Below are 11,653 nucleotides of genomic sequence, written 5' to 3' on the forward strand. Positions count from 1 at the left end.
CTGAATGAAGGTGCCATTTGAATCTTACAAGACTTTCTGCACCACAACGGTTACCATCTAGACACAACCATGAACTTCAGAAGTATCTTTTCCTTTATAACCACATATGGATGCAGTTGTGGCAACTTACCCTGATGCAATAAGTGCCCGAGACTGTGCCATGGCGATTCTCTGCAGGGCGGGGCGGCTTAGGCCAGCCAGACTGCTGCGAGGTGGCACTGGGGCGGCACAAGCTGCTGATGCTGTTGAGACGGGCCCCAGAACACGAGCAGAGGGTGTGGGAGCGCAGGTGGTTGCTGTAGATATAAGGACGTTGGAGGGTGTTGGTGCATTAAGGTTGGGTGGGGAAATAGTAGTGTGGGGTGTGGTAGAAGGAGGTGGGGGTGGCGGTACAGCAGGTGGAGGAGGACGGTTGGAGGATATTGACAGGGCGGCAGTGGCTGAGCCCAGGAGAGACAGGGATTGTCCGAAGCCTCCAATGGCACCCGAGGTAGAGTTCCTGTGTGGGGAAAGTACTCTGGAAAGGGAAGGAGGATGAGGGAGGGTAAGAGAATATGAGTGTCCCCTTGATACTGCTTTGGGGCTCGGTGGTTTGGGTGCCAGCGGTGGCTTCCGCCCAAGAGTTTGTGCCATACTAGGGGTCTTGACACCCAAGACTAGCATACACTGTTGGCAGGAACACGGTTGACCCAATGACGTAATAGCAGAAGCCGGGAGAGCTCCACTAGGATAGGCACTGCCATTCCCTCCACTCACCCCAGACACTCCCACCCCCAGGAGTCCACCACTTCCAGCCGAAGACCACGCATGGGGCTTAGGCAGAGGGCCAGAGACAAGCGGGTAGGCCAGGTCCGAGCGCCTCTGGATTCGTCTGCGCCGTTGCGTCTGTCCATTGATCTGTGTCATACTTTGCAGGTCTATGAGGTAACAGAAGCCCAATGGTGTTAAGTCCAGCCAGGGCTGCTGCCGGTCACGAGCTGCCTGAATGGCAATGCTAACCTCTGTGTCATATGGAGTCCATGAGCCAGAGTCATTCTCCCATTCCCACACCCAACCTTGACCCGGTGCAGACCGTGGATCATAAAAACTTCGCCGCACGGGCCTAAGTGTACCTGCACAGAAGAATAGAGACATGTTAGCCTAGCAAAATAGACAGACATTGTACAGTTTGAAGTTTTTAAATATCAAAAAGCACTTTGATTTTGTCACAAACCAAACAAAACAAAAAACAAAGTCAGAACCTTTGCAAACACCTGATGTTCAGAAAGGAAATATATTATGTGTTTCAGTGCAACTGAACTGAACACTAAGCTTGTTTACATGGACATGAGTAAGCCATTTGTTGTTAGAAAGCAGCTTAAGAAATGGATGCGCCATTCGCGTTTACATGCTGCAAAAGTGGGGTTTCCCTCTTATGTCATACTCCAGGATTCTTCCTGGTTTATCTTCAAAAACCTATAAGAACATCGCTTGTGTTTACATGGCCACATTAGCAGTGTTCTCCGGCAGAAACTTAGGTGTGATAAACAGATTTCCATGATTTGCTTCATGCTTTTCAAAGCAGATAGTATTTTTAACTCTCATGCTAGAGAGCATTTAATTGGACAAAGTGTATGTCGGTGCATACAAGATGACTCGTCAATAATAGGTTTTGTGGCAGAATAGCTGAAATAAAACTTTATTTTGCCAAGTTTTAAGAGTACACTAACGTATACAGTAAATGGCTTCTAGGGATGCACAATATATCGGCAGCCGATATATTATTGGCCGATACCCATGAAAATGGAAATATTATTATCGTGCTGATAATGGAATTGCCGCCGATAATTTGCTATGGTTACTTGTGGCTAAAATTCTCTGACTGCCTGCGGCGTCTTTCCTTTAGGCAGGAACTCGGGAAGTCTCAAGCCACAGTGTGAGTGCGCATACATGGCAAGTTTATGTTGCTCTGTGAGGATTATTTCAACATCTCTGCACCTTGTTACACTGTTTTCGGCTGGTTTTAGTCATCTGCTGTAAGTAATTATGGTATTTCCCATATTCTGTTTGTTTCATTAGGCAATAAAAGAAATGCGACAAAAACATATATGTTACATGGGGTCTATCGTTTTCATTTATTACTTTATGAAACATAAACAGAATGTGGGAAATAGCACATCGCAACTTACAATGCATCATTGTGATTAAAACAAGTCCAAGCACAACCTAAAATGGGTTATTTAATAAGTTATACAGTGGAACTGTTTGTGAATGAGACGTGGATAAGCACAAGCCTAGGCCATCACACATACCACGCTGAACTCGCAGTCTGGCTGCCGGCACTTACACTCACCTAAAGGATTATTAGGAACACCATACTAATACTGTGTTTGACCCCCTTTCGCCTTCAGAACTGCCTTAATTCTACGTGGCATTGATTCAACAAGGTGCTGAAAGCATTCTTTAGAAATGTTGGCCCATATTGATAGGATAGCATCTTGCAGTTGATGGAGATTTGTGGGATGCACATCCAGGGCACGAAGCCAGCACGGTACCCGGTGGGGTCTTCTGCTGTTGTAGCCCATCCGCCTCAAGGTTGTGCGTGTTGTGGCTTCACAAATGCTTTGCTGCATACCTTGGTTGTAACGAGTGGTTATTTCAGGCAAAGTTGCTCTTCTATCAGCTTGAATCAGTCGGCCCATTCTCCTCTGACCTCTAGCATCAACAAGGCATTTTTGCCCACAGGACTGCTGCAAACTGGATGTTTTTCCCTTTTCACACCATTCTTTGTAAATTCTAGAAATGGTTGTGCGTGAAAATCCCAGTAACTGAGCAGATTGTGAAATACCCAGACCGGCCCGTCTGGCACCAACAACCATGCCATGCTCAAAATTGCTTAAATCACCTTTCTTTCCCATTCTGACATTCAGTTTGGAGTTCAGGAGATTGTCTTGACCAGGACCACACCCCTAAATGCATTGAAGCAACTGCCATGTGATTGGTTGATTAGATAATTGCATTAATGAGAAATTGAACAGGTGTTCCTAATAATCCTTTAGGTGAGTGTATAATACACCATGTATACAGAGATTAGGGTTTGTTTTGTGTGTTTTGTAGTTTAATATTTGTTACATGCAGTTTATCACCTCATTTTGGTTTAATGAATTATTACAGCTGTTAGAAGTTAATTATTCTCTATCTGTGAGGGAGTCACCAGGATTACCGTAAACAACTACATAAATGGGCAAATGCATTATCATTTATTTCTCATTTAAGCCACCATACATCTGTAATATAGGCACATTTATGGTTCATGTTACATCCGTCAAACTTTAAAAAGCAGTCCAAATTCCTAGCTTTTATATTACACCTTTTTTAAAATGAGAAACTTTAAATTAATTTGCAAGCAGTTCCAGGTTGAAGAATGAAAAAAAATAAAATAAAAAAAATGTATATCGGTTATCGGTATCGGCCACAAGGAGCAGTGAGTTATCATATCAGCCCAGAAATTCCATATCGGTGCATCCCTAATGGCTTCAAAAGCACACAGACCCTAAGTCACAAAACTTGTTAACAGTGCAAAAGGCAAAGATAAACGTGCCAAAAATGATAATAACTGAGCCACAACTATGTTCCACCAATGAGATTTGTTATGTTTTACCATTACAAAACCACAACAATTCAATTAGTAGCTTGTTACGCATGTTCCAGATTCCACAATATAAAAGACCTAGGCATTAGTTCATGAGTACTAAAGTATTATAAGTCTCATGAATTTGACAGTCCATAAACTGCAACACAAGGGTTATACATTCACCCCCTTTAATGACCTCACTCTGCTATCATTAATTTCTCCATTTCCACGTCCTCCCTCGTGTTTTGGGAGTGATGGGTCGCTACCCATCACCGACCCTATTCTTTCCGTTCCTCCATCTTCCCATGAAGTGTAGTCAGCTTTGCACAATGGCTTTTGTCAGCGTGGGTGATGGAGTCTCCCAAAATTCTGACAGCCAACAATCCAACCCTTTGTTTTGGCTTCACGTCACCCGTTTCAATTTATTCCTTCCTTCTCGCCAGCAAAGCCCTCATGTGTGTTAATAAAACCATTTCTCAATCATTAAGGGTTAATGGCAGGCCCACTTGAAATCCAAAGTCCACATTACTTGATAGTACACTACAAACATGAAGCTTAAATATGATGTAAGTGAGATGGCTTGTGTTGAAATAAATACAAGCAAGTCATTTGAAATTTGGGTTTAAGTCCCAGCTATTCCATTACAGTGAGCTTTCAAAGCATCTGCAAATGGTCATGCTTATACCATAAAAATAGAGCAGTCATCAACCAAAAGGGGTTTTCAATGAATCCTGTTGATATCTAGAAATTAGGGTGGCAGAAGGCCGATATAATGTTGTTACGTTTAATGCCATGAGACATCCACAAAATTGTTGAACCTTTATTTTGCACAATAGTCACTCAAAAATACACTCACCATGCAATTTATTTGGAACTCCTGTACACTTAAATATTCATGTGATTATCTAATTAGCCAATCGTGTGGCAGCAGTGCAATGCATACAATCATGTAGATACGGGTCAGGAGCTTCAGTTAATGTTCACATCAAAAATGTGATGTTAGTTATTTCGACTGTAGCATGACTGTAGTTGTCAGACATGGCTGGTTTGAGTATTTCTATAACTGCTGATCTTCTGGGATTTTCACACACAATATTCTCTAGAATTTACTCAGAATGGTGCCAAAAACAAAAACATCCAGTGAAGGGCAGTTCTGTGGATGGAAAATCTACAGTAACTCAGATAACCCCTCTGTACAATTGCAGTGAGCCGAATAGCATCTCAGAATTCCCACCAAGTCCAACCTTGAAGCGGATGGGTCACAACAACAGCAGACCACGTCGGGTACTTTATTAGGACCATAGTGTTCCTAATAAAGTGCTCGGTGAGTGTATGTGCACTATCCATCAACAAGGCTGTCGTATATTTTGGAACTGACACAAGGAGGAACTTAAAATTTTTCAGAATTTCGCCATGAGGAGGTATGTGTGACCACACCGATAGACAAATTTTGTACTGGGCAAAATCTCTAGTCTTTTATCGCTTATTGTGACATGTTAACAAACGGCCGATATATTGCCTTTGCAATGAATCTTAGCATCCGATAAAGTTCTGGCAGTGTCAGAAATTCTGCGTTTCCGTCATGAAGTTTGGTCCTAAAATGACCAGATGTCAAAAAACACCCATCCAATGGTCAATCAGAGCGATTGAGACCGAAGTCTTTTCTAGTCTGACATAATGTCACTGAGTTTGTCTTGGCTTTAACACAAGATCTCACCATATCATACAGTCTGACATGCAACAGTCGTGAAGGATCTTAAAAATCGTACAGTGTGCACACGGCTCAGGGTTAATCTGCCAAGCAGGCACAGTTACTGGCCTTTTTTCAAAATCTCAACATTATTATCTGCCTTTTCCTTTAATCTCAAATAGGCCAATTATCGGCCTGGTCGATATTTATCGGTCTATCTTTACAATCCAGCACTGATGTGCATTTAAATGATCTCAAAGCAACCAATAACAATATATTAGTAACATGCTTATAAAAGGGATAGGAAAAATCCGTCACAATCGTTGAGCATGAGGCTATGATGTCGTCTGAAAAATCGTCTCACCGGTATCTTGCCTAAACTGGTGCATAGACTGCAGGTCAATGATGTACGGAGATAGACGCGAGTCGACCTGGCCCAGCACCACGCTCCCGGCGCCGCGAGGGTCGCTGCGGATCACCGCTTCGATGTGATGGGACACCGCCGGACTGTAGGGTCGCCAGCGCCCGTGCTCGTTCAGCCATTCCCAGACGACCACGGCCGAGGCTAGCAACATCTCATACCTGTGCAAAGAAAAAAAAAATCACGTCCACAATAATAATGTCGTATGATAGAGTCTTGTCTCAGTTCATTATTGTGCAGCGACTAATTCCCGCTCGTGCGCAGGTGCACATTTACAAGCACATGATTCATATGACTACAAAGAGAAAATTATATGGGCAATATTAAGTTGTATGCCAGACGTTTTAGTAATGCATTTCAGCTATTGCATCCTTAAAAAGCACCATAAAGAAATCTGCAAGGCGGATCTTTAAATCTGATCGTCACATCACATAACCTGAATCCGATCGATCGTCCCCCTCTTCAAATATAAAATGGTAGCGGTTCAGTTTGTGATGGTGGTTGTGTCGCTCGTTTTATGTGTGAGTTATAACATGTTATAACAACCCATATTTTCGGACTGACGTTGAAAGTGCGAGATGCAACAACAATGCAAAGCAAAAGGCCCGTTTTCACCAAAACGCGATGAAAAAAGGCATGCAAGCACTCACCAGTGAGAGATCGTTCGTGTTTACGCGGTTGCATTCAAAACATAGACGACGGAGGTAATTCCGAGGGTGAATCCATCTTAACTTCAGCAAAAGTATCCGTGCAATTTAACAATAGTCCCAGATTTTTTCTCTCTGAGGAAAATTATAATTTGATTATTGCATTATTTTGCCTTAAAATCCTCAGCCGACGCGGGGCCCTGTTAAAGACCACTTAAATGGCGGGACTAATTTAGCCTATTTCTCTGTGAAGGCATTTAAACGTTATTCTTATTCTAGTAATGAATGTGACATTTTTGCAGGTTTCTTCGATCGTTTGCGTGCGTCTGCCTATGGCCACGCCCACCGATGCTAAACTGACCAATGGCGTGTCGAGTTCTACGCCCACTAAAGCTTAACTGACCAATGATCTGCGCAAAAGTACAACTTCCGAATAATAAATGTCTCCTCCCCACATTTTTACAACCGTACGTGCATTCGATGTTTTTATGTACTTACTATATACAACTCTGCATATTCAGCCTTTGCTATAGCATAACGATAATATACCGAGATTTAAATTAGTTTCATAATTGTGAAGTGCGTTGTTGTCAGCTTTTGTCTATGTGAGAGAAAAGATGAGTGGAGATGCCGGGGATTGAACCCGGGACCTCATACATGCGAAGCATGCGCTCTACCACTGAGCTACATCCCCTATATGAAATATAAGGAGAAACTACAGTCTAAACATTGAGCACTTCTGTAGATTTACCCAATCTCGAGAATTTATGCGAATTCATAAAACCATATTCGCAGAAACCTGTAGTTTATCAACTGAGCCATCTTCAAAAATAAAATCCTTAAACCAATACAACTTGATAGATTTTTTTTTTTATTATTGTTTTGAAGCTCTTCCTAGAGCTCCAAGCTACATCCACCTTCAGACCTTGGGACTGTTCTGAACAACAGTTTGTGCATAGCGGGCCATGAAAATAACAAATATTAAATCCCGCCGATTTAAATACAAACGGGCCAACGGAATGCCTGTTAATCGTAACTGTCACAAAATAAATAATTAAAATAAACAAACACACTAAGGCTTTTATGTACAATACAAAATCTACCCATCTATCTTTCTGAAGGTTTACTTGACTGTCTATATTTTTTAAACCTTCAGACAAACATTTTAAACTTACTCGAAATGTTCTGGAGTGGTTTCATGGGTGCACCCCTAAAATGGTTGGTGGTTCAGTGCCTTAAAGGGATAGTTCGCCCAAAATATAAAATTATCTCACCATTTACTCACATTCATGCTATTTCAGATGTTTATGACTTTCTTTCTTCTGCAAAACACAAACTTTTCTAAAGATGTTTAGAAAAATATATATTTTGGGCCATAAAATGCAAGTGAATGGCGATCAGACCTCTGTAGCTCAAAAAAAAAGAAAAAAAAAAAAAACATGGGAGTAATCCAATTGACTCCAGTGGTTAAATCCATATCTAAGGTGTGGGACAGATTAGATCAAAATTTCAGTCCTTTTTTTCTGTAAATCTCCACTTTCACTTTCACATCTGAAAGTGAAAGTTAAAATGGAGATTTAGAGTAAAAAATATTTAAACATCGCTCTGTTTCTCACCCACACCTATTATGTTGCTTCTGATGATATATATTTAAACACTGGATTCGTATGGATCATTTTCACGTTTCCTTTATGTGATTTTTGGAGCTACAAAGGTCTGGTCACCATCACTTGCATTTTATGGACCTACAGAGCTGAGATATTTTTCTACAATCTCCGTTTGTGTTCTGCTTAAAAAAGAAAGTCACACACATCTGGGATGGCATGGGGGTGAGTAGATGCATTTTTGGTGAACTATCCTTTAATGTTAAAGTATATCAACAGTCTTGATGTTAGTACTGTAGAGTCCAGAGGAAACAATAGACATTTTCTTAAGTGAAAAGTATTTTTTTATTGTAAACATATTTACATATAAGTTTATATATCAAATGTCTTTTTTTTTCTTTCTTTCTTTTTTTACATAGCATTTGCAGAAAAGGAAAGGAAGATAAAAAGCCTTACAGTTTACAAAAAATAACAAAAAAGGTGTGGAATCGTGCACTCTTACATACAACATTTTTTTGTAACACTTGAACCCACTGGGCAAAGGCAAATGTTTTTTGGTTTATTCATTTCTAAGCCCATGTCTTTGCACATCTCTGTGCTTTTCATAAGGCAGTCATGTCATTTCCCCCATCTTTGTTCTCCTCAGACCAAATAGCACTACCTGAAAATGGCTTGAGGTCTACAAGCAACCCAACTTTCTCCTCGTTCTTCTGCTCTTCACCCTGTTTATCCTCCTCTCCTGCTGCTGCCTCATTTTTCTTCTCCTTCTCCTCCACTTCCTCTGCATCACTTTTCTTATCCTCTTTCCTCAGGTTCATGTTCTCCCTCAGGTCAATGCTTGAATAGTCATCCGAAGTATCATCTTTGACATCATCATCTTCCTGTTCTTCATCCTCATTGGCATGACTTTCATTCTGTTTGTCATTATCATCCTCCTCCTCCTCATCCCTTCCGTCATCACCTGTAATGACCTTCTCCTCTTCATCATGGGGTTGAGGCCAAATGTGTACACCAAATCTATTTTCCACAGACCCAACTCCTTGTCTCAATCGGTCACGCAATCCACCTTCGGCGAATACTACGCGTTGGACGGTGTACTGTCCGTTTGTGTTAGCATTTAGTCTCTTATATAAGTACACCAAAGCCAGAACAAGTATGACCCATATGAAGAGGAGGGCAATGACAGTTGGGGTGCTGTTACTATCAACAGTATCAGAAGTCATGGCTGTAGTGTGAAAGAAAGGGAAGCACATGGGTTGAAATAATGAATAATGTCAGCAGATTATACATACATAAAATGTAAGTCAATGTAGGTTAAAACTTTGCATAGATGTCAAGATTGTACACTGAAAAATTATTTACATTTTGGTTATTGCTCACCAGATTAACGGTTTGCCTTAAGAAGACTTTAAAAAAAAAACAACAGGAATTCTGGACTTAATGCTAGATGAGCATGAATACTTACTTTGAAGCAACCCACATTGTATTCCTGAGCTTTAAGTGGGTTTTCACCAAAAGTCATCTATAGAATCTAAAATTAACTGACCAATTTGCCCATGTGAACATTGTTTCCGCCATTCAGTGTTTGACAGTAAACCTGCTGCAGTGCACTAGCACACAGGAAGTAACCATGCTTGCAGTGGTTTTTGAAAAAATTGAAAAATTAAAATTTTATTTTTCAACATCATTACAATGCAAAGGAAAATTTTAATGCATCGCCCTTCGAGACTAACACAGCCTATTAACTGATATTTTTAAATAAGTTTCAAAGCACTTAACAGCGCTTACTACAATTCACAAGTTTTGCTGATGCAGCTGTAAATGCTATAAATGCGGCAAAAGTAGGATGATGGAAATTTTTTTTATAATAAGACTATATAACAATAAGCGCCTAAATGAGGGAAAATGTGCCTAATAAATGATGTTTGAAGACAGAAATCACCTGAAATTTCCTAAAGCCATGCATAATATTCCACTAAAACACTGAATTTACATACAGTAAGTACAAATATATAAATAACATTTATAGACAGAAGAACAAAAGACTGTCAGAGGTTGTATGAGTAGCAGGTATTTATATAAGGCAAAAATAAATATATCTGTGGGTGAAATGGAAAACGAAAAAATATGGGGGGAAAGAAAAACAACAAATAAAAATCATATGAGGTATACCGTAATAATAATAATAATAATAATAATACAGAATACTTTGCAATAATAACTTACCTCTATTCAACTCTTCTTACGCCCATAGCCCATGAGAGCATAAAATAGAAAATTCAAATATGTCAAACATATAGGCAGGAAAGAGGGGCGGGGAGTGAGCGAGAGAGAGAGAGAGAGAGAGAGAGAGAGAGAGGCTACATGTAATGAAATGGGTGTGGGAGGTGTGTTTCCTTAACAATCAACAAACCAAAAAAATGGAAAAGAAAATGTTGATTTTGATGTGAAACATAAATTCTAAATTCTGGAGGTATTGGGTAAGTTACTCAAAGTATTGCTCTACAAATGACTACAAAGAGACTTTTCAGCTGTCACAGAAATGCAAACAGACATACATTTTATATAATTCATGCGTTAAATATATACATACAACCCCGATTCTGGAAAAGTTGGGACAGTATGAAAAATGTTAAACTGGTGACGCAGTTGTGTCATAGGAACCTCCAAAAACAGCCTAATCCTTCAAGATCAAGGATCATTCAAGACTTGTCAATTTGCCAACAGATGATTCAACAAATATCCAGCACTTTGACAACAATGTTCCCCAAAGATAAATTGTAAGGATTTTGGGCATTTCACCCTCTATAGTGCACAATATAGTTAAAAAACTCAAGGAATCTGGTCAAATCTCGGTGTGTAAAGGGCAAGACTAAAACCTCTTCTGAATGCGTGTGATCTCTGATCCCTCAGACATCTCTGTATTAAAAATCATCATTCATCTGTAATGGAAATCATGAATATGGGATTGGGATTACTTTAGTAAACCTTTGTTAGTCAACACCACTCGCCGCTGCATCCACAGATGCAAGTTAAGACTTTACTATGCAAAGCAGAAGCCGTACATCAACACTGACCAGAAGTGCTGCCGACTTCTCTGGTTTCGGTCTCATCTTAGATGGAAAGTAGAACAGTGTTTTTTTTGGTCCGAAGAGTCTACATTTAAAAAGGTTTTTGAAAAAAGCTGTTATCAGCATCAGGTCCAAAAGCCAGTGTTTGTATGGGTCAGGGGTGTGTCAGGTGCCCATGGCATGGGTAACTCGCCCATCTGTGAGACCACCATGAAGGCAGACAGGGTAATGCAGATACGTACAAATTTTGGAGCAACATACTGCCATCCAGCACTGTCTTTTCCAGGGAACTTCCTGCATTTTCCAGCAGGGCAACTTCAAACCACACACTGCCTGGATTTCTAGTGCATGGCTGTGTAAGCAGAGAGTGTGGGTGCTAGACTGGCCTGCCCGCAGTCCTGACCCGCCTCCAATTGAGAATGTGTGGCGCATTATGAAGCACACCATACAGCAATGAAGACCCCGTACAATTGTGCAGCTACCTCCATAATGGATGACTGTGGAAAATTCCACTTTCTAAACTTAAACTTGTGTCTTCAGTGCCCAAATGCTTAATAAGTATTATTAACAAATGCTAATGTTTCACAGTGGTAAACACTCGACTGTC

The 11,653-nt window shown here is 40.5% G+C and overlaps 2 protein-coding genes and 1 non-coding gene across 5 annotated transcripts in view; all 3 read right to left on the minus strand.

Moving 5' to 3' along the window:
* Positions 1-7,575, minus strand: part of LOC127638974 (E3 ubiquitin-protein ligase DTX4-like) — a 32,020-nt gene extending 24,445 nt beyond the window's left edge. Inside the window, exons 1-3 of one of the 3 annotated variants that reach the window (XM_052120949.1) lie at positions 7,547-7,575; positions 5,668-5,885; positions 131-1,112 (exon numbers count right to left, since the gene is read on the minus strand). In XM_052120949.1, the coding sequence (XP_051976909.1) occupies positions 131-1,112; positions 5,668-5,878 (1,193 nt within the window). In that variant the 5' untranslated portion in view covers positions 5,879-5,885; positions 7,547-7,575. Of the gene's footprint in view, positions 1-130; positions 1,113-5,667; positions 5,886-6,160; positions 6,219-6,374; positions 6,687-7,546 lie in introns of those variants that run through there. The other 2 variants (XM_052120800.1, XM_052120876.1) reach the window with 2 other exon arrangements.
* trnaa-cgc (transfer RNA alanine (anticodon CGC)) lies at positions 6,994-7,065 on the minus strand. Its single transcript has one exon. It is a non-coding gene; the product is annotated as a tRNA-Ala (tRNA).
* Positions 7,576-8,377: 802 nt separating the features above from the next.
* On the minus strand, positions 8,378-10,286 carry LOC127639235 (prostatic spermine-binding protein-like). Its single transcript, XM_052121181.1, has 2 exons — positions 10,202-10,286; positions 8,378-9,200 (listed from the first exon to the last, which is right to left on the minus strand). The coding sequence occupies exon 2, from the start codon at positions 9,196-9,198 to the stop codon at positions 8,578-8,580; it is 621 nt and encodes a 206-aa protein (XP_051977141.1). The 5' UTR covers positions 9,199-9,200; positions 10,202-10,286; the 3' UTR covers positions 8,378-8,577.
* Between the last annotated feature and the right edge of the window lie 1,367 nt (positions 10,287-11,653).

The sequence above is a fragment of the Xyrauchen texanus genome, chromosome 1 (assembly GCF_025860055.1).
Source record: "Xyrauchen texanus isolate HMW12.3.18 chromosome 1, RBS_HiC_50CHRs, whole genome shotgun sequence".
Classification (NCBI taxonomy): domain Eukaryota; kingdom Metazoa; phylum Chordata; class Actinopteri; order Cypriniformes; family Catostomidae; genus Xyrauchen; species Xyrauchen texanus.

Bases quoted from the DNA above. Each gene is read 5' to 3' on its own strand.
- LOC127639235 (XM_052121181.1), bottom strand. From the start codon at position 9,198: ATGACTTCTGATACTGTTGATAGTAACAGCACCCCAACTGTCATTGCC.